Genomic DNA, 25,001 nt, shown 5'->3' with positions numbered 1-25,001 from the left:
TAAAAAAAAAACCTTTGCCCGGTAATTTATATTTTATATGACAAGAAACAAAGATGAAGATAAACAATTAATAACAGCAAATTTAAGCAGAAAAGAGAGATGAGAAACCTCTAAGGACAAAAAGGTTTTCCCGAACTAGTTCTATGAGTAGGAATAATGAAGTGCCTTAACCTCCCTTCTTGCTCAGTCATGTATCCTTCACAAAGAAAAGCCTTGGAGAATTTATCCTCTACAACTCGATCAACATCATGCACAAACACATCAGTCACTCCATTTTCTCTGTTTCTAGCCATCAATCCAGCTGTGTAGATCGCATTCATTCTCCCCGGAGCCTCATCATGGTACCCAGTAGGTGCATCCACCATGATCAAGTCCCACTCTACATCATAGATATCACCAGGGAACCCTTTAAGGGCAAGCTGACACTTGGAGAATCTTGGATCGCTGATTACTTTGCATTCATCTCCCATTCCCGTCTCCATGAGCCCATCTGCCTGATGAACTCTGGTGTCGTATGTCACATGGTAGGACTCCAAGGTGGGCAGTTTCTCTCTGATCTGCTCAATCCAGGCCTTGTCCTCTTCCAGGAAAACAGTGCGGCCGCCGTGGTTCAGAGATGTCCACATTAGACTGTCATGGCCAAGGCCGAAGACCAGGAAGTTGCAAGGTGACTTTTTTTCGAGGACCCTTAATGAGACCGAGATCTCCTTGAGGGTTTGTTGAGGGGTGATGTTTGTTGTCACGTAATGGACAAGAGCGTTGGCTAAAGAAGGTGGGAGCTTGGTGCATGTCGGCGTCAATGGAAGAGAAGGACAGGCTGCTGCTGATGGTTTTGGTTCGTCTTCATCAGTGGACAGATTTGATGAATCTGATAGACCATCATTTTCTGCTATGGGGGATGAATTTGGTCTGGGAGACGAGAAACTTGACCAAGCAATCACCAAAAGGAAGAGGAGAAAGAATAAACCGAGGATGATGATCTTGATGTTAATGGGAGATTGGTTTTTGGACCTCATGGTTCTTGAGGCGTTTGGTTTTTCTTCGGAGGGCGAGAGAGAGAGGGTGGGGGTGATGAACAGAGGTTGAATTTAGTCCATGTTAATGAAAGAAAGTGGGGGGCTTGTGGTAGCTACTAGGAGACAAGGAATTATTTGTTTTTGTTTTCTTGGAGAGGTATATAAGATGAAAAAGAAATATAAGATGATTTTTTATTATTATTTTGCATGTGGAGATAATTTATGATCTCAAAAATTAACAATGCAAAGAACAATTCAGAGATAGGATTTTTGATCAATTCGATATTTTTTTATATTTTTTTTGTGTAGAAATGAAAGGCTAACAACCCTGGATCTAAAAATCAATTTACTATTGCCATGGAGTACCATCCCATGAGCTTTTGATATGGATATCTGGTGGCATATCATTGGAGAAATAAAGAAGGATGTGACATGAAAATAGATGGGTGGGGATTGTAGCAATCATGGGTCCAACTTTTTTATTTTTTCATTTTTTTAGTGTTTGATTCCAAGGTTGTTTTGAATTTTTTTTTTATAAAGTATATATAAAAAGTATATTTTTAATTTTTGAAATTATGGTTTGTGGTTTAAAAAAGTTGTATTTTTAGAAAAAAAGATATCACATCTTCAAGCCAAACACACATTGAATATTTGGCAATACGGTTATATCTATGTTTTAAAAAAAATTTAATTTTTTTTGTATATTTTAAATCGTTTTGATGCGCTAATCTTAAAACTAATTTTTAAAAAATAAAAAAATATATTATTTTAATACATTGCGGCATGAAAAGGACTTTGAAAAATAATCACAACCATATTTATAACCATCATTTTAATCTTGCATATTTGGTGTTGTTCATTTTAAAAATGCTTTTAAATAAAAAAAAATAGTTTTATTTTTTTATATTTTTAAATTATTTTAATGTGTTGATATTAAAAATAAATTTTTTAAAAAAATTTATTTTAATATATTTTTAAACTAAAATGACTTTAAAAAATTACCGTTCAATGTCCTTCCGAACACCACGTATTCTCGAAGCAAACAATCTTGAAGCAAACAAGATAGGAAATAGGGATTGTTGATGTTGACAAGAGAGGAAATAACATGGTTGGTCGGTAGATCAGTTGTGTTGGTGTGATTGAATAATTTATGCTCATTTCTCCTCCCATCTTCGTATTTATAAGTTGATGCGTGAAGAAGAGGCTTACGATACCATGAATGTTTTTCCCAAATAAACTAAGTTATAATAAACTTGAATGAGATGGATGTATGCTGATGATTTTTGGTTTGATTTCTATTAAAAAAAATAACTAAATTGATTTTTTTAAAAAAAACAAAAAAAAACAAAATTGGTTCAAACCAGACGATTTCAATTTGACTCAGTTTTTTCTGGTTTGGCTCGGTTTTTTTTAATTTGCCTGATTTTTTCAGTTTGGCTCGGTTTTTTTTTTTTTTAATTCAGTTCAATTTTTTTTAAATTTTTTATTTAATTTAATTAATTTTTCAGTTTTGTTTTACTCGTCCCCTAGATAGATATACTATCTTTACGGTTTATTTATTTATTTATTTTTGAAGAGTTGAGAAACGGGTAAGGTAATTAAAACATTTCGCATAGATAAACTAAAGATTAAAATTAAAATGATGTTATTTAAAAAAAAATGATGTTTGTTTGAATAAAAAAAAAAATTGTTTTAGCATTTCAATTTAAATCATACCCTACATCAACATATTATTAGTGGACGCCTTCTTTTAAGATTAGGATAAGATGCAGATAAAGTGATTATAACATAATTTTTTTTATTTCTATTTATGTACAAGTTGATAAAATGCAGATAAAGTGATTATAACATAATCTTTTATTTCTATTTATGTACAAGCTGATAAAATGCAGATAAAGTAATTATACAATAATTTTTTATTTCTATTAATGTACAGGCTGAATTTAGGATTATTATTTTTATCAATAATTATTTTTCCGGTGGGCTCAAAAAACAATTGTTGGTTTTACTTATTCTTTTTCCTTTTTCTTTTATTGAAATTCTGGAGCAACTAAATCAGAATATTAAATTAACAAGACAATATGCATAAATAAATAACTAGAGAATTTATGAGGTAATAATATATATATATATATATATATATATATATATAATTTATTATTATTGCCCATCGAAGGGTTTGGTATATATACCAAACTATTCGATGGGCAAGCATTACCAACCAGGAGATTGAAGAAGCAGCGATCAACATCTACCGACAAGCTTGTTTGGCAAGCACTGAGGAAATTGAGCTTTTGAAGAAAAAAGAACTAAAAGCAATCAAGTGAATGGCTATGTCTTGTTAGAGAATTCATTGTTGTTTTACACGGTACTTTTTTTTAATTTTATTTTTCAATGATTTTTTTATAATTTAATCCTTTTATAATTAATTAATTTAGAATTAGATTTTATGACTTATTTCAGCAAATACCACGGCACTGAGTTGATTGTTAATTTTATAAAGAAGAATTTAGTTTGATTGTTTGTAAAAAAATAAGGGGACTAAAATTGAAAGTTAAGTGAAAAAATAGTCCTAAATATAGTTAAATGACATTTCTGTTACTTGGTCCTTAATTGTTTTTCTTTATTAGTTCAGCCATCGAGCTTTTTGTTTTTAATTCATTCATTTACATTATGTTGATTAGTGATTTGGTTTGTATTGCTTTCTTTTGAATTATTATAGTCTCAGTAAGAATGAAATAACATTGTGTTGATTCTAGATTTTGCAATAATAATAATAATAATAATAATAATAATAATAATAAATAGTAAAACTGAGGAAATCAAAGCTAAAAGCTTGGTGAAATAACAGCCCTTTAGAAAAAGTGATTCAAAACCTTTTAGGCTTAATTTTTTTTTCAAAATTATTTTTGGTCCAAGCTTTATATTATTTATAAAGAAAAGAAAAGATCACCAAATTATAGTAAAACAGATAAAAAGTTGTAGTTGACCATGCTTTAGTGACTAAAAAATAACTTTTCTAGTATCAATGAGTTACATTTTATTAGGAAAATTTTATTAATGCATTTTTTTATTTTTCATCTTGTTAAAAAAGTAGATCAGACTTCAAAAATACCTTTTGAAATGGGAGAAATCTTGGGTTTTTTGACCGATTAAACGTTATTCCAAGGTTAAATATGAATTCATTGATGTTTTATAGTGTTTTTCAGGTGTTTTTAAATAATTTTTTTTTAAATTATGTTTTTATGTCCAAAAGAAGGGGGTGATTTTTCAGTGACTCCAAACCACTAGAAGTGATCAACAACGAAATCATAGGTGACAAGTCACTTACCACTGTAAATATCACGTCGTCCTTCCATTCAAATAATAATAATAAAAAAAAATATCAAGTCCAATCGCATGGGCCTATGTTATCAAGCCCAAGTGACAGGATATTTTAGTTATTAGTTTTAAAATAACATTAAAATCTTAGTTTGTTTTCAAATATGAATATAGTTTTGGTTTTAATTTTGACAATTGTTTTATATATATATATATATATATATATATAAAATCATTTAAATAAAAGATAGTTTTAATAAAACAAAATAATAAAACTAAATTGAGATCATGATTTGTATGTGTATTTAATTAGTAAACTTAGATTGATTTATATGAATCTAATATGTTGTTATTTTAATTTAATATTTAATATATAAAAAAGTGTGGTTTTACTTTTTTTTTTTTTTTTTTTAACTAACCCTTGCACTTTTCTTTTATTTCAATCTGAATTTAGAGACCACCTTAACATATTTTCTCTTACGTGTTAAAAGGTAGCCCATAACATAGCACGTACAACTTATCTAATTTATTCTATTTAAGCGTGAATTTAGTAGAGCCTTTTCTTCATTTATTTAAATTATATTTTATAAAAATTGATACTCTTACAACGAGGCAAGCCAAGTGCGTAACATGCATGGCAGTTGGCATTTATAACTGTTAATTAGCTTTTCTTTTCTTTTCTTTTTTTGTCTTTCTTTTTCTAGCACAACAAATTGCTGTTGACAAAAAATTATGGATGCCCTCTGTAAAGGTAGGTGAAACACTTTCACATATATAAAGTGGGGAGCATTTTGGGAATGCGATTAAATTATGTTTTTTTAATTTTAAATTTTTTTATTAAAAATTCATTTTTTAATATATATTTTTAGATTATTTTAAAGTATTAATATAAAAAATAATTTTAAAAAAAAAATTATTTTAATAAATTTTTAAATAAAAAAACATTCTAAATCGTTATCATCATTACAATTCTGAATATAATTGAGGAGAAAAGCGGAGTTTTTGCATCAATCACGCTTTGTAATTATATCTTGAATACTAGCATCTAAAAGCCATTAAACAAGATTTCAGATTGTGTAACTTTTGATTTTGATTTTTTTTTATAAAATAAAGTGACCCTAACTCTTTTTTTTTTTTTTTTTGGTAACCCGAGGTGTCCGAGCCAGCTTACGCGCACCACGACTATTCCCCGGGCCCACTGAACATCCTGCAAGCCCAGTAGGCAGGTAAGGCACCGCGGGGGTGACATACTGGTACTCTTAAGGATCGAACCCAGGACCTTCGCAAAGACAAGCTTTGCTGTTGACCAATGGGCTAGACCCTCAAGTGTAAAGTGACCCTAACTCTTGATTCTTGCTGATATGGCAGTAAAGTATATGGTATTGATTTTTCACAGAGGATTAAGTGTGTGTTTGTTTTAGAGGTTGAGGTTGAGGTTGAGTTTGGGTGTGAGACCCATTAAAAAAGCTATAAAAAACAAGAAAAAATAGCTTTTGTGGTTGAGTTTTGTGCATAATTGGGTTGTAACCAACCACAACCTCAACCACAAAAGTTAAAACAAACACACTCTAACTGTCTTAGATTTTTGTTCAATTCTATGCAAAAACAAAAATATTTCGAGTATATTTGATTTGTTTTGTTTTAGCGGGCTGTTTTTTTTTTAAATGAATTTTCTTGTTTCAAATTATTTGTTTTAATATTTTTTTATTATTTTAATGTACCAATATTAAAAATAAAATTTTAATATATATATATATATATTATTTTGATGTATATTCAAACAAAAAAATATTTTAAAAAATAATCATTATTATAACGCCACAACACTCAACACTATTTTACTTGAGGTTATACATATAATGTCACAACTCATGGGAAAAAGATCAATCCATAACACATATCAACTAGGAAGTTGCTGGAAAAAATAAATTAACAGTAGGATAATCTAAGGAATTAGATAAAAAGAGATGATCACCGGAGATGCAAGCTTAAGAGGACATGGAAGCTCAAAATGATATTGGAGGATCAAGTAGTGGCAGAGGACCGCAAATATACTCTTTCCGGTCGAATAATTTGGTTCAGCCGTCAACATCTCCCTCTCTCTCTCGGGAGTTAGGGCTTAGCTCTCCAACATATGGAAAAACTTTGAATATTTCCTAAATCAAAACCTAAATTCATTTCTGAAAGAGATTCTATATAACCCAACATTTTTGAATTTTTCTTTGAAGCTCTCAAGCTTCCATCCATGAAAATTGAAAAGTGGTGAGCTCATGGATGCTAGGACAGACTACCTTCCACTATGCTATTTAAGACCTGGCAGGGTGAATCAAGAAAGAAACAAAAGTCAAATTTAAAGGGCAATAACAAATCATAGTAATTATACCTTCTAATCAACCAGAAAATATATAATTTAACTGGTCATATCATAATTTACTTTTTAAAGATCAATAAGTCATGTCCAACAACTCTTAAAAACACTAGAAATTTATATTATCGTTAACTTTATGGCTTGCGAGATTAGTCGAAGTATATATAAGTTAGTCTGAACACCTACATTAATCTAAAAAATAAATTATACCTCCCAGTCTAGACTCGAGTTATAAAGTCTAGACTCGAGTTATAAGTTAAATGAATTAAATCAGTTTAATTAAAATGATTTTGTTTTATAATCTATTTAGGAGTATGGTAACTTTTATTTTTAGATGATTTTTAAGTATGTTTTTCTTGGAAAAAACATATTTTTTTAATGTGTTTTTTTTTAATGATTTTAATTTATTAATATATATAAAAAAATCTTAATAAATTTTAAAACAAGAAATACTTTTAAAAAATATGTTTCACTGCAACATTTAACACACACTCAATTTTTCAAATAGGTTTCGATCAAGGTGGCCATGTCAACTTCAAGTTGACTTTTTTTAGATGTCATTTAAATCTTTGACTAGTGGCCGAGTTAAATAATCTTTCAAGAGCCTCTCTATTTCTTTTCCCTAGACTCGGCATCTTTAGACCAGCTTAAATCAAAACAATCCAGCCCATATGTGAAATAAGAGGCTGCCTTAGGCTTTGCCTCAAGACTTTCTCTATCTCTAAGGAAAATCCCATACTCATATTTCCATTCTGGTCCTTAAACTTTTAATTTAAGCAACGAACATTCATCTATCCAAGCTACATAGTTCCAATTGAATGTTACTCTTAGAAACTCTTCACTCGGTTTATCACATTATTTCAAAATTTTATTACCATACAAAGTGTGAAATCATCGAATCAAGAAATAATTTCAATTACTGTTCAAAAAAGAAAAGCATACAATTAGAAAAATAAGAAAATATGGATATAATCTTCAAAGTTTAATATCTTATTGTGTATTTCTTTTAATCATAGGATATATAGTTTTAAATTTTAAAAATTAATTAAAAAATTGATTATTATAGTTAAATTATGGTAATTAGATCAAAGTTTTAATTTCATTTTTATGAGGCACGCATGTTAGGCAAGAATTAGGTAAGTTCAGGGACCAGAAATGTCTTAAAGCTATTTGGGTTCCTATTTTGAACAAAACTTGATGTCCGTTCCGCGAAAGCTTTGAAAACAGAGCTTGCCCTGTTGTCGAAAGACGAAGCCGGCCTCAAAGAAGCAGAAGAGAGGGAGGAAGAGAGCATGAAGTTCTCAGTGAAAGCATGGAGCACGAGCAAGGGCAATCCCGCTGCAAGGACTGGTGTATTTCAGCTGGGCAACTGCCCTCAAATAGAAACACCTGCTCTCCTCCTTTCTACACGTAAAGGGTTACCCCATTTTATTTCGCCTGACCTCCTCCCTTCTCTTCCTCTCCCTGATTCTTCTCTCCTTCATGTTAGCCCTCTTCACTTGTAAGTTTTCTGTAAGCAAAATCCTTTTTTTGTTTTTCAATTCTTTTGCCATAGCTTGCTCAGGTAACCATCAACAAGTAAGGTTTTGGCTTTCGGGATTGAAATGCATGGGAAATGTTTGTTGTTTTGACTGTGAGAGTGTAGAAACCGTAGCAAGTTTTCATGCAACGTAGTGTATATGGACAACTAACTAAAGACCCACAGTTATGAATAAATTTTTTATCTGCAAAGTGAAATATAATGCAAAGATGTTGAGAATTTGATATGCATTGTGCATAATTTGTGATAGTCAAGTGATGGCATGGATTTCATTTATCTATGTGAGATAAGAGTAATGAAGTGGTCCTTTGCTGTAGCAGGATTGAGGAGTCATCAAGAACATGAGAGTTAGCTTGTTTAATGTTTTTCTGCTCATAAAAATGTAGAAACTGTGGGATATTTTCGTATCATCTTAAGGGACAGTAAGATTATTTCATGGGGCTTGGTCTTTTTGCCGATGAGTTTATGGAGCCTAAGTTTTTGTTCAAGTACAATGACTGATTTGTTGTGGATTATCTCCGCTTTTTCCCCAGGGATTTTTAATCTTTTTTTCATGTGTGGCTCCCCATTTTCTATTCCTTTTCTCTTTCAAGTATAAGAAAATGAGGAAAATCTGACAGTGTAACTTTGAAATCTCTATGTTAAGAAATTTTGTGCTTTATTTACTTGACTGGTCGATGTGACATTTTTTTTTTTCCTGCAGCATGGAAGGAATTTCATCAAAAACAATATCCTCAATTGGAGGACTCCATAAAATGCTTGGATTGCATGATTTTGGACTTGCTGCTGTAGCAAGGGATTCCATTCAATGCCTTCCAGAAAGTAGTGCCTCAAATAAACTTGGTGCATCTTTTGAAACTCCTTGTGGTCGCCTTTTGGTAATTTAGCTTGCTCAATTCATTTAACGTCAAATTCTATTGGCTGATTTTTCAAGTCCTTTTGCTGGATTACTTTTTGAATATTTCCAAACTGATAATTTGCTGGCAGATTAAACCTGCAGAATACATGGGAATAATTTCTTCTTTGAGGCCAAATCTTTGGGCCACTTTGGCTGATGAAGTACCTGCATGGGTGTCAAAGAAGAGGAACAAGAATTCAGTTGATCGAACTGTAAAGTGGCTTGATGAATGCGTTGCACTAAGCCCGGTAAAAATTATCTCTTTTTTTCAAGTTAAATTAGTATAATTATCTGAAATCCATCTTTGAATGTGCCAAACTATCCCGATGGTTGATTCGTTTGGTTAGTCATGGTGCTTTGTAGTCTTGGAATAAAACTAGATTTTGTAGAATATGCGGTGCATGGAAAATTCAACACATGAAATATGATGGATTATTGTGGTGTCATTTAGTTCAGTTGTGTTAGATTTAAACTTCAAATCTTTAAACTTGTTGAATGCACTTTCAATGCTCTAGGGAAATATGATAGTCTTGTATTGAAACTAGATTTTTGTAGGAGACACGGTACATGAACAATTCAATTCTTGAATTTAATGGATTATTGCGGTGCTGTTTAGTTCAGTTGTATCATCTCTAATATTCAAATCTTTAAAACATATGGAATGTGCTTTTGATGCTTATGGGGAATAGATGCTTTAATATCAATATCCTTGTTATGTTAAGCTTCTGGGATAGTTTCAGGTAAATAGTATTCAATTTTATACTATGGATTTGCACATTCACATGTAAAAGCATCTCACAACTTAAATTTCTGCTCAGAATTTGTGAAGTTTCAGTATCCGGTCATTCATTTTTCTCCCTCTCTCTTGAAGATGTCTTAAATGATTTTCAAATAAACTTTTTTGTACAAGGTAATAAAGTCATGTCCAAAGTCCATATATCTATTTAGAGTACTTGAATGGCATCCAAAATGCCCATAAGAAATGGAAAGCAACTAGAAGAAAATAAAACTAAATAACTGAATTTGTTGATTTCTACAATGAGACTACATAATAGAGATGGGACAAACGAATATTGATGCATGTCTTTGTTAAGATATTAATTGTGGATGCAACATTAGCTATATGTAGGCCAAAACTGATTATCAGGGAACAATTATTTAATTTCATCTACCATGCTTTGATGATGATGATGATTATTATTATTATTATTATTATTATTATTATTATTATTATTTTGTGGGATACCCCTTGAGCTTGAAGTAGCATGTAACTAAAGTATCAAGTATATAATTAATTTTCATCATGGCATTACTTGTGTAACTTATTCTTTCATTCCTAGAAATGGAAAGAAGAAGTATTCATATCATGTATCAATTATTAAATTTAGGCAGGTGGAGTTGCTTTTGGAGCCATTGTTGGAGGGTCTGATGTCGAAGAACGGAGGCGATGTGCACAAGAAGTAGTGAAGCGTAATGTATCAGGTATTGTCTTTCTTTTCTGTTTGATTTAAGTTACATATCATTCATGATATTTAGGTTATTGATGCCTTTTTCTATATCAAAATTCTAATATAGACAAGGAGCAGGGGGGGTAATTCACCTTTTATTTCTTTTTTCCCCATGATTTCAATGCAATGCCAATTTCTTCTGACCAACGACTATGATAAAATAGCGGAAAAAGTTCTCTTAGCTCTTCTAAAGGTGGGATATATTTTCCCTTCAATTTTATCATCTTCTTGCCACTTTGCAATTTGATACTATAATTTTTCTCAATAAAAGAAAACGACATTAGATTTCATTGGGTAATGGATTCCATGCTATTAGGTCAGAGAATTATGCTTTGCATCGAGTAGGGCTCTACATATAGTCTGAAGTTTGAATGCATTAAATTCCCTTTGTATGAGCTGCGCTTTTATTCATGGAATGACTACATACTAGATGGCTTTCTGCCTTTCCACTTCCTTTATTTGCTCTCTCATATGTTCCTCATTTGCTAGGATTTTTGCTTGTTTAGTTATATGTATTCATTAAAAGATTCTTATCTTGGTATGTAGAATTGCTTTGTTTAAATCTTCTTCTCAAATTGATCATAACATGCATTTTGCAGGTTATTGGATTGGAGGATTTGGATTTGGAGAGAGCACTGATGAGCGCCCTGCTTTGCTTAGTGCTGTAACTGTGAGATGCTTAAACTCTTTAAGTTAGGAAGATTCACATTTCCCCTTGATTACAGATGCCATTAAGTGTGAAATAATGACAAATCATGAACTTAGATCAATGAGTTTGACTTGCCAGTTGGCTTTGCAAGACAAGGCCTATTCCAAGTTTTGAGATTTCTGTGTTTGTTTATCAGTGCTATCTTATATCTTCTCTGAATCTGGAAGTTAAACTGATTGCATTTTGTTAAATGGTTGTTTAAAATAAAGTTTGTTATGGTAAGGAAATATTACTTGACAGCTCTATCGAGGCCTTGGAGCTGTTGTATGAAAACATGACTTGAACACTGCATAAATGGTCCTGTGAATCTCATGGGGATTGTACAGAAGATGAATTATTTACAGGGTTAAAAAAAAATGTCTGAGTTTTAATGCTTCTATGACATGATCAGGATAGTTTACCAAAGGATGGGCCACGTCTGATCAGTGGACTAGGACTACCAGGTATCTTGTGGACTGTTTAATAATTCTTTGATTTTGTTTGTTCAATTTGTTGCCTCGGATATACTTTCATCTTTGTTATAGAGAGTTTCTCATGAATTGTTGCTATATTTGAATAAATGGTGGTTAAAAATTGTTGGCCCCTTCCCCAATAATTTAAGCATTTGATTCCAGTGGGGTACGGATTTTTGTATCCGAGCTAGCTCTTCAAAAGTCCCTAGTTCAAGTTTTTTTAATTGAAATTTGCTATCAACATTTGCTTTGGGCTCCACATGCTATCATGGTAGAGCACATAAGGAGGGAGGATGGTGGCGTTAAATGAGTTAATAGGTTTCATATACTTTGTTGAACTCTTTCCAGATATTTTAAGCCTTTGGGACTAAATACATTCTAACAAAACAAGTCCACTATTTAATCCACAGAAAATATTCATTCTCATGGTTTTTTGGCAATGAAAATAATTGATGGGAATATAGTTTAATGTGTTGTAGGATTTTCTTTTATTGTTTTGAAGTAACACAATGACCAAATTAGTCTTTAAATATATAAATGATAGAGGGTACCGTTTTCAGATTAAATGTTTCGACAAAGTTCATGCTTTTGTATGTAGTTATGGATATGGATATAAATATGGATTATGGGAGTGGTTTGTGGAATAACAAGTGAATTCTGTTTTCCAATGCTTGTTAGAGGAGGTGTTGCAGGGTGTTGCTGCTGGCATTGATCTTTTTGACTCATCGTATGCACCTCTGTTCTCAATTTAACCCTGGAAGCTTCTTTCTCCTCATTGTGATCTGTCTCCAAAAATGATTTTGTTTTTTGGGCAACCTTTGCAGGTATATTTATCATCTAACTATTGGAGGCTTTGCGCTTACCTTTCCACTGGATAACAAGACATATGCTTCTGATTTGAAGTTGACTGGTATGGGAATTGACCAGACAAAGATTAATCTGAAAGCAACTGTTTACAGGTAATGGACTTATTCTTTGTATACCTCTAGCTATCTGGATATTTTTAATGATCTCATCTGTTGAATTGAAGGTTTTAAGCTCCATCAACATCTCATCCTTGTTGAACATATTATGAATTGGAGAGTAGTAGATGTTTTTACTGAAATATAAAAGCCTTATGTTTCTCTGGTGGGTTATCATTGAGATTTCAAATATAATGTCTGTTAATGCTGTACCTTTGAGGTAAAAATGTAACAGAATGGTTTGAATTGCCTTCACCTTTCGACTAGGCTTTCATTATATAGGAAAAGTTGTGTTGTACATGGCCATTACAAAAAAAGGAATCTAGGAATTTAAATAAGTTTCCTCTTTCCTATCAATCATTTATATTCTTATTCCAGCATACAGCTGTAACAGCTGTATGCTTTCCTATTTCCTATTCAAGCATACAGCTGTAAATAGTTGTATGCTCTGTATGCTTTCCTATTTCCTATTCAAGCATACAGCTGTAATAGCTGTATGCTTTGACTTAAGTCTTTCTATTGAACATCCCCCTCAAATTGATGCGGGCTGGTCCATAAGCAGCAAATTTGGTAGCAAGAAAAATGATGACGTTGGCGGGTGAGAGTCTTGGTAAAAACATCAGCCACCTGAAGAGTGCTGGACACATGTGGAAGTGAGATAGTCTTTGTCGCATATGCGTCCCGAATGAAGTGGCAATCCACCTCAATATGCTTTGTGCGCTCATGGAAGATAGGATTGGCGGTAAGATGAATAGCACTGGTATTATCAGCAAAAAGAGGAGTAGGAGTGCGCTGCTGAAAACCCAGCTCAGCAAGGAGCCCGTGGAGCCAGATGATTTCGGAACAAGCTTGGGACATAGCCCGGTATTCAGACTCAGTAGAAGACTTGGAAACACGATCTTGTTTCTTGCTCTTCCAGGAAAAAAGTGCAGGACCAAGAAACATACACCAACCAGTAATGGAACGGCGAGTGTCGGAACACCCGGCATAATCAGCATCACTATAAGCAATAAGATCAAGGGAAGTACCAGCAGGATAGCAAAGGCCACGTCGAATTGTGCCATGAAAAATTGTGTTGGGATAAAAAAATGCCATGGGAACCAGCATGAATCTCTAGACCAAGAAAATATGTGAGAGGACCTAGATCCTTCATGTGAAAGGATTTCTGCAGATGCTGCTTGAGTTGATCAATCAGAGCGAAATCAGTACCGGTTATGACTATATCATCAACATACACCAATAAAAACACAACTCCATTTGCAGTCTTACGTAGAAACAAAGAGGCATCATATTTACTTTTGAGGAAATCAAATTGAAGAAGGACAGAAGTAAATCGCTCATACCAAGCACGAGGAGCCTGTTTGAGACCATACAAGGAGCGGCGTAACTTACACACAACAGAGGTAGGAGTGGAAAATAAGCCAGCTGGTGGTCGCATATATATATCTTCAGTGAGATCACCATGAAGAAAAAGGCATTCTTCACATACCCAATTGGTGCAAAACACCAATGTTGGGATGCCTGCGATGGCCAGAATTGTTCGAATAGTACCCATTTTTTTTAGCCACTGGAGCAAAGGTCTCCTCTCATAATGTTCTCCCATATTTTTGATGGTTTCCAAGAGCCACCAATCGTGCTTTATATCTGTCCAAGCTGCCATCAGCCTTGATTTTTAACAGAATAGACCCATCGACACCCAAGAGGAGTCACACCAGAAGGACAATCAACAATATCCCAAGTCTGATTAGCTTCTAGAGCATTTAACTCTTGTCCTGCATAGCCTGCGTGTGCCAGCATGGTTCTGTAGCTGCCTGTGAATAACCAGTAGGGATAAGAAATAGAGGATAAAGTGACAGAGAGAGCAGCAGTAGAATGATGTACCACAGATGAGGTAAATCCATACTTAGCAGGTGGTACAGATATTCTAGAGGAGCGGCGTAAAGGAGCCAAAACAGGTACCTCAGAAGCCACAGAAGGCTGTAAAGGAGGAGCAGATGACAAGAACAGAAGCTGAAGGGGGCAGCACAGGAAGTCTTCTTTTGTAACACCAAATGTGGCTGGAACCTGTCAACTGGAACACTTTGCAAAGGAGAAGAGTCATCAAAAGAGGTAAAGAGGCAAGAGAAGTGGCTGAGGATGAAGACAAAGGAAAAGAAACATTGATTTTCAAAGAAAATAACATTTCTGGAAACATGAAACGCGATTAGTGTGTGGATCAAAACATAGATAACCCTTTTGAGTAATACTATATCCAAGAAAAGCACACCTAATTGACTGAGCAGAAAGTTTATTTCTATGAGGTGGAGGAATGATGCATGAAGCATACACACCCAAAGGTGTGAAGATTGTTGTATATAGGATGGCAATGATGAAGCCGAAAATATGGAAGACTCTAGACCTAAGACTTGTGAAGGAAGTCTATTGATTAGATAAGTTGCTGTAATGAGTGCTTCTACCCAAAACTTTGGAGGAACAAAAGATTCAATGAGCAAGGTACGAACCATATCCAAAAGATGGCGATTCTTGCGTTCTGCTACTCCATTTTGTTGAGGAGTATAGGAACATGATCGTTGAGAAACGATACCATTAGATTGCAAGAATGATTGGAAAGCATGAGACATATATTCCCCTCCCGAATCTGATCTAAGTGTCTTAACAGTGGCAGAAAATTGAGTGTTAACCAATGCCAAGAATAGTTTGAACATAGAGAAAACTTCTGATTTGTTCCGCAAGAAATAAACCCATGTATAGCGGCTGTAGTCATCAATAAAAGTGACAAAATATCTGTAATTTGCATGAGAAAATGACAGGACTAATCCCCCAGACATCACTATGAATTATCTCAAAAGGGTTTGTGGCTCTACTGCCAGCAGAAGGAAAGGGTAAAATTTTTACTTTTGCCAAGTTTACAAGTAGCACAATCAAGGAACACAGTTGAAGCTGAATGTTCTTTTTATTACTTATTAACCCAGATTTCAACAAATGAGAGAGGATTCTAGGATTTGGATGACCTAGACGTTTATGCCAAACTTCATTGGACACTTTAGTGCAGTATAAAAGAAAAGCTAAAACAGAGGAAAGGAAGCAAAGTGCGTGGAATAGGAAGTTGGAGAGAAAAAATAAACGTCCGTGCTTAGGCCCCTTCGCTATCAGCTGTCCGGAACATCTGATCCTGTACAATACAGCCACGATTTAGAAGAAGTTTACATCACAGTTATTGTCCACAAGTTGACCTAACAGAAGCTAAGTTTATAGCAAGCTTGGGTGAGACATAAACATCCTTTAAAAAAGGGAGGTACATCACCAACAGCTATGATGGGAAGAGTACTACCATTGGCTGTTGAATATGTGAGGGATCCACAATATTTGCGGATATTACTTAAAACCCATGCAAAGAGTTTTTCATATGATTGGAAGCACCTGAGTCTAAGATCCAAGTAAGGGCTGAAGAACCAGTACCTTGAAGGCCAAGTGTGGAGAAAGCACTCACAATCATTTCTTGCACCATCTCTCGGGTGAGTAAAATTTGCTGGAGGCTGAGTCTGTGAAAAAGAGGAACCAGCAGCAGTAACAGCAGCGTGATAAGCTTTGTTGGGGCGTGGAGGAGGACGAATAGGACACTCCTTAATGATGTGACCCAGCTGCTTGCAGTAGTTGCAAATTTTATGAGGACAATGGGGAGCAATATGTCCATACTTCTTACAACTATAGCATTGTGTCTTGCTCATATCGCGACTCTTCCCCTTGTTGTAAGCAGAAGCAGCATAAGCAACTGAGACACTGGCAGAGGCAACTCTTGCTTGCTCCATAATGGTTTGAGTATGGAGACGCTGCTCTTCACGCAATAGTTCTCCAAAGCAAGCATCCAAGGATGGAACAGGATCACGATTGACTAGAGAGGCACGAATGGGTTCATATTCTGGTCGCAATTTCATCAGAAATTGGTCTCGTTGGCTGATTTTATGGACTTGTTTGCACTGCCAGCACACCTTCTGCAGAAACCTTGGCTGTAAACAAGATCAGAATAATCACTCCATAAAGCCAGAAAACCACAATAGTAATCTTGAATAGAAAGATCTCCTTGGGTATAGTTGGCAATAGCCAACTCAAGCTGAAAACGCCTAGCATTGTTGTCTTGGTTATAAACTTGAGTGAGATGATCCCACATAGCCTTTGCAGATCTATAAGGACGCAAAGAAAGGATCAGATGTGGCTCCATAGAACTGAGAATCCAGGACATTATTTGTGCATCTTTGGCAGCCCATGCTGCCTTAGCAACCACAGATCCTTCAGCAACCATGTCTTTGTCACTGCCATCTATATGGCCCCATAACTCCTTTCCCTTGAGAAAAATCTCTAACTGGAATGTCCAGGCAGCATAATTTTTGCCAGTAAATCTGACACAAACATTATCTGACTTCTCCATATAGCTATGACTAAGAAAGAACAAAAAATCTTAAGAATTCTGTGAGAAAACACCAAGCTCTGATACCATAACAGAATGGTTTGAATTGCCTTCACCTTTCGACTAGGCTTTCATTATATAGGAAAAGTTGTGTTGTACATGGCCATTACAAAAAAGGGAATCTAGGAATTTAAATAAGTTTCCTCTTTCCTATCAATCATTTATATTCTTATTCCAGCATACAGCTGTAACAGCTGTATGCTTTCCTATTTCCTATTCAAGCATACAGCTGTAATAGTTGTATGCTCTGTATGCTTTCCTATTTCCTATTCAAGCATACAGCTGTAATAGCTGTATGCTTTGACTTAAGTCTTTCTATTGACAAAATGAACCTTCGTTGTAGTGGTTTCCTTTCTACAAAATAAATTTCAAATGACGAACAAGTTCACAAGTTCTGCGATTCATGACAGAACTGAGATCAGATGGTGACCTTTTAGTCATGAATTTGAAAAGTAGAGCTTACTTTTCTTAAGCTTGTTTCTCTAATACGGAACCAATGCAGAAAATGCATCCAAATAAAAAATGCTCATTTCTAAAATGGCCCATCTAGCCAAGACTCAAAAGGTTTAAACTTTAGGAGTGCAAGATTTCTATTTTATCAAATTAGTGCAAGGGACAACCACGCATTAATTTTCTTTAAAAAATGCAAAGAAAAAGAAGAATGACAGCCATTTTATTATTTGAGGGAAAGTTTTTCGTATTTTTCTTTAAAAAATGCAAAGAAAAAGAAGAATGACAGCCATTTTATTATTTGAGGGAAAGTTTTTCGTATTTCAACAAGAGTGCATTCTTCCTGGTGGTTGTTTACATGGCTGGTCTCCTTTCAGGAAAGATGCGACGCCAATTGTTGAAAGCTGCAGCTGCTATACTTGTCAGAATCATACTAAAGCATACATCAATCATTTACTCAATGTTCATGAAATGTTGGCCCAGATTCTTCTAGAAATGTACAGTATCATTGCTTACCTCTATTAGGACACTGACATTAACAATGATGATGTTGACGGTTTATCCCTTTCATTGCAGACATAATACACACCACTATCTGGGGTTCTTCCGGTCAATAAGAGAAGCAATAAAGGAAGGCAGATTTGAGAAATTTCGGGAGATGTTTGTTGAGAAAAGGCGTAATCATCTTGCTGAAGTTGCTGTATGTGCATGATATGCTCCTTTCTTTATCCGTTTTTTTATTTTCAATTTTTTTGAACTCAAACATTTTTATGTCATAACCTAAATTTTGGTTTCCCTTTTTTTTTTTCAATTAAAAAATGTTCTTCTTTTAAAAAAAATATTCCATTTTATATATATAAAAAATCATCATCATCATCAGCAGCAGCAACAACAAATAATAATAATACTTTGAATCATGATTAGAAAGGCATTTTGTTTATAGTGGGTTAGAATGTTAGGTGTTTGGATAATTTGGGGTCTCCCTAAAGAAGTTTTGAAAAATGTATTGAAATTGGTCAAAGACTGTAAAGTTCAAGGATCAACATGGACAAAGTTGCAAAGTTTGGCAGTTCAATTTTGATAGATGAGGGCTTAATTAAGAAGGAAGTTGAAGATGATGGCAAAATCACAAAAATTGGAAAAAGTTAAGGACATAAATTGAACTTTGAAAGGGCTTTGATTGGTTTAATCAGGGGTTAAAATGAAAAAAAAAACATTTAGAAGTCATTTTAGTCAAAATTGATAGGTTCAATAAGTCTAGAGATTTAATTGAGCTTTGGATTGAGTTAATTAATACAACTAGGGATTTAATTAGAGAAAAATTAAAGTTTAGGAGTCATTTTTGGTCAAGATTGCAAGAATTACAGGTTTAGGGTCTAAAATGAATAAGAATCAAAAGAATTAAAAGTTTAAAGGGTCAATTAAAAAAAAAATTGAAGAATATCAAGGTCAAATGCTATTATGTAAAAGGCACCAAAGTTTAAGGGCTTAATTGAAGAAGTCCAAGGGCACAATTGAAAGGAATCTCAAATATTGAAACCAATTAAGGGTTTGATTGTGAAATTACAAGAAAATAGGGATCAGAATCGACTTGGAAAAAACAAAACCCATAATTAAAATGAATAAAAATCAAAAGAATTAAAAAGTTTTAAAGGGTCAATTAAGAAATTTTTTTTTGAAGAATATCAAGATCAAATGCTATTATGTAAAAGGCATCAAAGTTTAAGGGCTTAATTGAAGAAGTCCAAGGGCACAATTGAAAGGAATCTCAAATATTGAAACCAATTAAGGGTTTGATTATAAAATTACAAGAAAATAGGGACATAATCGACTTGGAAAAAGCAAAACACCATAATTTAATACAGGTTACAACAACAACATCGTTGGAAAAAAGTTGAGTGTATTAGGGAGAGGTATGTGTGTAATAAGAAGAGATGAAGTCATTTTAATGTGTTTAAACCGATAAAAAAAAAAAAAAAAAAAGAGACCAAACTATTTGTCATTTGACAAACTTTATTCCTGATTTCAAACATGTCATCCTCTCTTAATTAGATGAATTACTAGACCTACCATGTATGGTTGGAAAGTATGAAATGTCTAGTTTCTGACTCCTCCTGAATAGCAGCAAAATTCTACATGTAGCTCTAGATATGTCCCAAACAGTATATAGAGGTCTAGTTGACAGATTTAACAAGATTTATCTTGTAACTTTGATCCTATAAAATAACATGTTCTGAATTTCATTTGACCTAGAAATTACCACAATATAGTTTCATATGTCTAGTATCTCCCTATAAAATTTCAGTTCGATCCAATGTACAGTTTGAGAGATGTGTCTAATCTCACAGAACTAGTCACAAGCATTTTATGATCAAATTCAGATCTAATTTAGTTCGTATCATGTATGGACCTCATCAAAAGATTGCCTATGTAAGATGAAAAGAAGGTAATTTTAGTGTTAGTAGATAGGTTCAACAAGCACTCTCATTTTATGGTTCTAGTTTATCCTTATAATGCTTATTGAGTGACCAAGGTGTTCATGGATAATGTTTACAAATTACATGGCCTCTCATCAATTGTTTAAATTACTATTGTGAGTGATAAGGATCCAATATTTGTTGGCTAGTTCTATAAACAATTGTTTAAGCATCCAGGAATTAACCTACATTATTCAACAACCTGTCACTCTTAGTTTAATGGCTAGACAAAAGTGGTCAACAAGTGTCTAGAAACTTACTTGTGATGCATGACTCTAGACAAAAGTGGTCAACAAGTGCCTAGAAACTTACTTGTGATGCATGACTAGTGATAACTGTGCCTCATTGGTTTAAAATGGCTTTTTCCTTGTTAAATGGTGGTGTAACACCAATTTCTATCCTTCCACTAAGGCCACTCCTTATAAGGTTCTTTATGATTCTCTCCACCTATACATTGGTTTATGGATTGTAGAATGGTTTAATGAGGAAATCAAGCAACAACCCAAAATATTGATTCATAAAAATGGCCTGTCTCCAGCAGATGTGACATGGGGGTTTGCTGAGGAATTCAATTTGTAGTTCCCTATGTTCTTCCTAGAGAATAAGGTAGATATGAAGAAGGGGAATTGTCAGAGATTTGAATGAAAGAGATAAAGGTTGTGTTTGGGAACGCGATTGAAATGATTTTTTTTAAAAAAATTGAATTTTTTTTGTTTAAAAATTATTTTTGTTTATGTTTTTTCTAAAAATATGAAAAATATTATTTTAATATATTTTTAAATAAAAAATATTTTAAACTATAATTCTTACAGCATTTTCAAAACATCAAACAATTGAAGTGATTACCTCTTGAAAATAAGTCCACCGCTGTAATGCGCACCGTTTCATTTAGTCACTACGCAACGTTTTGCTTGTTTGTCATACGGAGCGTTTTATATGTTCCTTTCAGTTTTTTTTTTTTGCCTTGGAACAATAACTTCATGATAGTTATCAGCTAGAGTCTAGAAGGAATATCATGGCTAAATTACACGTAACTGAATTTGTCTGGGCATGAGAATATTATGAAATGAATAATTAATGATGAGCTTGAAATTCAGGAAATCTCCCTCTCTTACTCTCCCTCTCTGATTTAACTATTTTTTCTGCCATTTTTGCTACTCTGTGAGCTTACTTTCCATTAGCACTCCTGGAGACCATCCAAATTGGTGCTGTTAGTATTTAACTCGCTCCACCCACTCATCTGACTCACTCCATAACTTACCCATACTCATCGACGAGTCGCCTCGATTCCACTCCATTTCATGGTTGCATGTAAGAAATACAGTACTCGACAGGAAGAAAAAATAAAAATAAAAATAAACTTGCATTTCCCAAACAAAGTCAATAGTAAAGGCCACTTTATCACATTTTGCATCCCAGTTCTCAGACTGCTTACAAGCCACAACAGAAGATCTAAGGTTACCCAGAGCAGTAAAAAACAGTATCAGATTAATACCAGTCACCCGCAACAGCATCGAGTGGAGCTCCCACCCCCACGTAAATGGAATTCGCCGGCGATAGGCCAAACCATTGGAGATGGGGAGAAGGGGGGGTGATTTATTCAGTTGCATTTATCCAACACTAGAAAATGAGAGCATTCCAATGTTCGCCTGCTAGAGATGCCAATACACCATTTTGCATTTCACTCAAAAGAACATTATCGTAGACCTGCTATGCGTCAGAGTATATTGAAGGCAACCGATAGCATCCATGGAAATGTTCATATGCAATATCATCAAAACCAAAAACTATCATTAACAAACTGTTAATCGGTAATCCACCAAATATTCGCAAAATAGAGGCACAGTAAGCTAAATGAATCGAATGTTAAGTTTGCCAATTATGGCAACTCTTCGAAGAAGCGTCGACGCAATGCTCATTGTATAGGATGGTTACCTTATTGGTAAAAAAAAAAAAATATCTCCAACAACTGCAAAATGGGGAGGCCGGAAGTGTGAAATGCTTAAGATGCAGTGGACTGCTTCAAGTATGCAATGATATCAGCACGCTCCTGTGGCTTCTTCAATCCAGGGAAATCCTTCTTTGTTCCAGGGATGTACTGCGCAAACAATTTTCACGGCGGGTCAGCATCGCAAACTAACAAAAATAAACATGGTATAAGAGGCACAAACGCTAGTGTCAAGACATGAGTTCTTCATCTGTATCTAAGATAGTCAGATGATTCTACCAACTATAAATGCTAGGCTATCTTATCACATTGAAATGAAATGTGCAAGTTCATTTCATACACCATAGGATAAATATCATCAATGATGGGGTCGCTTTCCTTGATTATTCAACCTTGATCTCAGAGCAAAGCCTAAACATAATAATCTACACGCTCCATGTTCTATGTTTGCTAGTCCTTCAATTTTTAAACCCAGCCTTCCTAATTACTAGACCTAACATATTGTCCACATGTTTCTCTTCGGGACCTTGAGTTACCAAATGCTGAGTAACAATGTCATAACTTGATAGAAAACATGCCATACTTAACCATGTTCTTAACCAGTTAAAGACTTCAATGTATAAACCATACTTCTTAACCAGTTAAAGACGCACTGGCAAACATGCCAGGTCATACTATGCTTTAGAGTTGATTTATACCTTCTTGGGGCTGAGCAAGTAATCATACAAGGTCTTCTCCTCCCACGTGACGGCCATGTTCTTGTGAGCAGCAGAGTAAGAGTATCCAGCAGTTGTTCCTGACTGCCTTCCAAACAAGCCATTCAGATTGGGTCCTGAACATTTAAACAGTCGAAGCAAATTAAAACCTTAAAAACACAGGAACCAAGCAAATAAGTTTAACACAAAATCTCAGAAGAAATTGACTGTCTAAAATGTTCACTCATTAAATACCAGATCCCAAATCCCAATCCAAAATTATAAATAATAAGAAATAAGCAAATTGGCAATTTGACCTCGAAAATATAAGATCCAAACAAAAAGAGGGGGGCGATAAAGTTACCTTGCTTATGACCGGCACCCTTGTCGACGGTATGACACTGAGCACACTTGGTCTTAAAGATCTTCTCTCCGACTTTTGAATCGCCAGGTGGTGCTTCTGCAAACGAAGCCATTTCTTCTCTTTTAATTCTCTTTGCCTTTAGATCTAGATGGCGTTGTAAAATTTGATGTGATTCAAACAATTTATGAATTCGTTGATCTAACACCTAACTCACATTACATTAGATTTATAATTAAATTGTTGAAAAACTTGATACGATCAAAACTTGAGTTTGTTCTAATCAAACTTGCCCAAATCAAAAAATAAAAATTAAAATTAACTTTGACTTGGACGAAAAGAAAAACCAACTTTAGCATGGAATCAAATTGCGATCCCTTTACTTCAAAATAATAATAATAATAAAAAGGCGTAATCATCTTGCTGAAGTTGCTGTACGTGCATGATAGGCTCCTTTCTTTATCCGTTTTTTATTTTCAATTTTTTGAACTCATACATTTTTATGTCATAACCTAATTTTGGTTTCCCAAAATTTTTTTATTTTTCATGTAGGAAATGTTCTTTTAAGAAAAATATTCCAGATTTTTTTAAAAAAATCAATAATAATAATAAAAATAATAATTCGAATCACAATTAAAAAGGCATTTTATTTACAACAGGTTAAAATGTTACGTGTTTTGATAATTTAGGGTCTTGTTAAAGAAATTTTGAAAAATATATTGAAATTGATCAAAGACTATAAAGTTTAAGGATCAACATGGACAAAGTTGCAAAGTTTGGCAGTTTCAATTTTAATAGATGAGGACTTAATTAAGAAGGAAGTTGAAGATGATGGCAAAATCACAAAAATTGAAAAAGTTAAGTACATAATTGAATTTTGGAAGGGCTTGATTGACTTAACTAGGGGCTAAAATGAAAACAAGAGTTTAGAAGTCATTTTAGTCAAAATCGAAAGGTTCAATAAGTCTAGAGATTTAATTGAGCTTTGGATTGACTTAATTAATACAACTAGGGATTTAATTAGAGAAAAATTAAAGTTTAGGAGTCATTTTTGGTCAAGATTGCAAGAATTACAGGTCCAGGGTCTAAAATGAATAGGAATCAAAAGAATTAAAAGTTTAAAGGGCCAATTAAGAACAAAATTGAAGAATATCAAGACCAAATACTATTATGTAAAAGGCACCAAAGTTTAAGGGCTTAATTGAAGAAGTCCAAGGGCACAATTGAAAGAATCTCAAATATTGAAACCAATTGAGGGTTTGATTGTGAAATTACAAGAAAATAAGGACCGGAATTGACTTGAAAAAATGAAAAATCCCTAAATTAATACAGGTTACAGAAACAACACCGTTGGGAAAAACCTATGTATATTAGGGAGAGACGAAGTCATTTTAATTTGTTCAAAATAAAAAAATAAAAAAAACCAAATTATTTATCATTTGACAGACTTCATTCTTGATTTCAAACATGTCATTCTCTTTTATTTAGATGAATTACTTGACCTACCATGTATGGTTGGAAAGTATGAAATGTCTAGTTTCTAACACATCTTGAACAACAGTAAAATTCTACATGTAGTTCCAGATATGTCCCAAACAGTATATGGAGAACTAGTTAACAAATTTGATAAGATTTATCTAGTAACTTTTATCCTCTAAAATAATATGTTCTGAATTCCATTTAACCTGAAAATTTATCACAATATAGTTTCATGTGTCTAGTATCTCCTTATAAAATTTCAATTCGATCCGATGTATGGTTTGAGAAATGTTTCTAATCTCACAAAAATGGTCATAAATATTTTAAGACCAAATTCAGATCTAACTTAGTT

At 33.7% G+C, this 25,001-nt stretch overlaps 3 protein-coding genes across 5 annotated transcripts; 1 reads left to right on the top strand and 2 right to left on the bottom strand.

Moving 5' to 3' along the window:
• LOC118056614 (glucuronoxylan 4-O-methyltransferase 3) lies at positions 1–1,157 on the bottom strand. Its single transcript, XM_035068866.2, has one exon. It carries the CDS (start codon positions 1,014–1,016, stop codon positions 111–113), a length of 906 nt encoding a protein of 301 aa, XP_034924757.1. The 5' UTR covers positions 1,017–1,157; the 3' UTR covers positions 1–110.
• Positions 1,158–7,919: 6,762 nt separating this feature from the next.
• On the top strand, positions 7,920–23,698 carry LOC118056611 (uncharacterized). Of its 2 annotated transcripts, XM_035068862.2 has the most exons (11): positions 7,920–8,206; positions 8,949–9,123; positions 9,233–9,391; positions 10,532–10,625; positions 11,251–11,321; positions 11,752–11,803; positions 12,491–12,539; positions 12,637–12,771; positions 18,067–18,186; positions 18,266–18,404; positions 23,620–23,698. In XM_035068862.2, the coding sequence occupies exons 1-10, from the start codon at positions 7,998–8,000 to the stop codon at positions 18,399–18,401; spliced, it is 1,200 nt and encodes a 399-aa protein (XP_034924753.1). In that variant the 5' UTR covers positions 7,920–7,997; the 3' UTR covers positions 18,402–18,404; positions 23,620–23,698. The 2 variants fall into 2 exon arrangements, with proteins under 2 accessions (XP_034924753.1, XP_034924752.1); XM_035068861.2 differs by lacking the exon at positions 23,620–23,698 and having other exon boundaries at positions 18,266–18,480.
• LOC118056613 (cytochrome c) lies at positions 21,511–23,562 on the bottom strand. 2 transcript variants are annotated; one of them, XR_004688831.2, is made up of 4 exons: positions 23,174–23,562; positions 22,813–22,946; positions 22,102–22,264; positions 21,511–21,873 (listed from the first exon to the last, which is right to left on the bottom strand). XR_004688831.2 is itself a non-coding variant. In XM_035068865.2 (3 exons), exons 1-3 carry the CDS (start codon positions 23,283–23,285, stop codon positions 22,169–22,171), a joined length of 342 nt encoding a protein of 113 aa, XP_034924756.1. In that variant the 5' UTR covers positions 23,286–23,562; the 3' UTR covers positions 21,938–22,168. The 2 variants fall into 2 exon arrangements, 1 of the variants encoding a protein (XP_034924756.1); XM_035068865.2 differs by lacking the exon at positions 21,511–21,873 and having other exon boundaries at positions 21,938–22,264.
• Positions 23,699–25,001: the final 1,303 nt, after the last annotated feature.

This window comes from Populus alba, chromosome 19, assembly GCF_005239225.2.
Source record: "Populus alba chromosome 19, ASM523922v2, whole genome shotgun sequence".
In the NCBI taxonomy this organism is placed as follows: domain Eukaryota; kingdom Viridiplantae; phylum Streptophyta; class Magnoliopsida; order Malpighiales; family Salicaceae; genus Populus; species Populus alba.
Note: the sequence above shows the minus strand (reverse complement) of the source record. Positions and strands in the feature narration are given on the sequence as shown.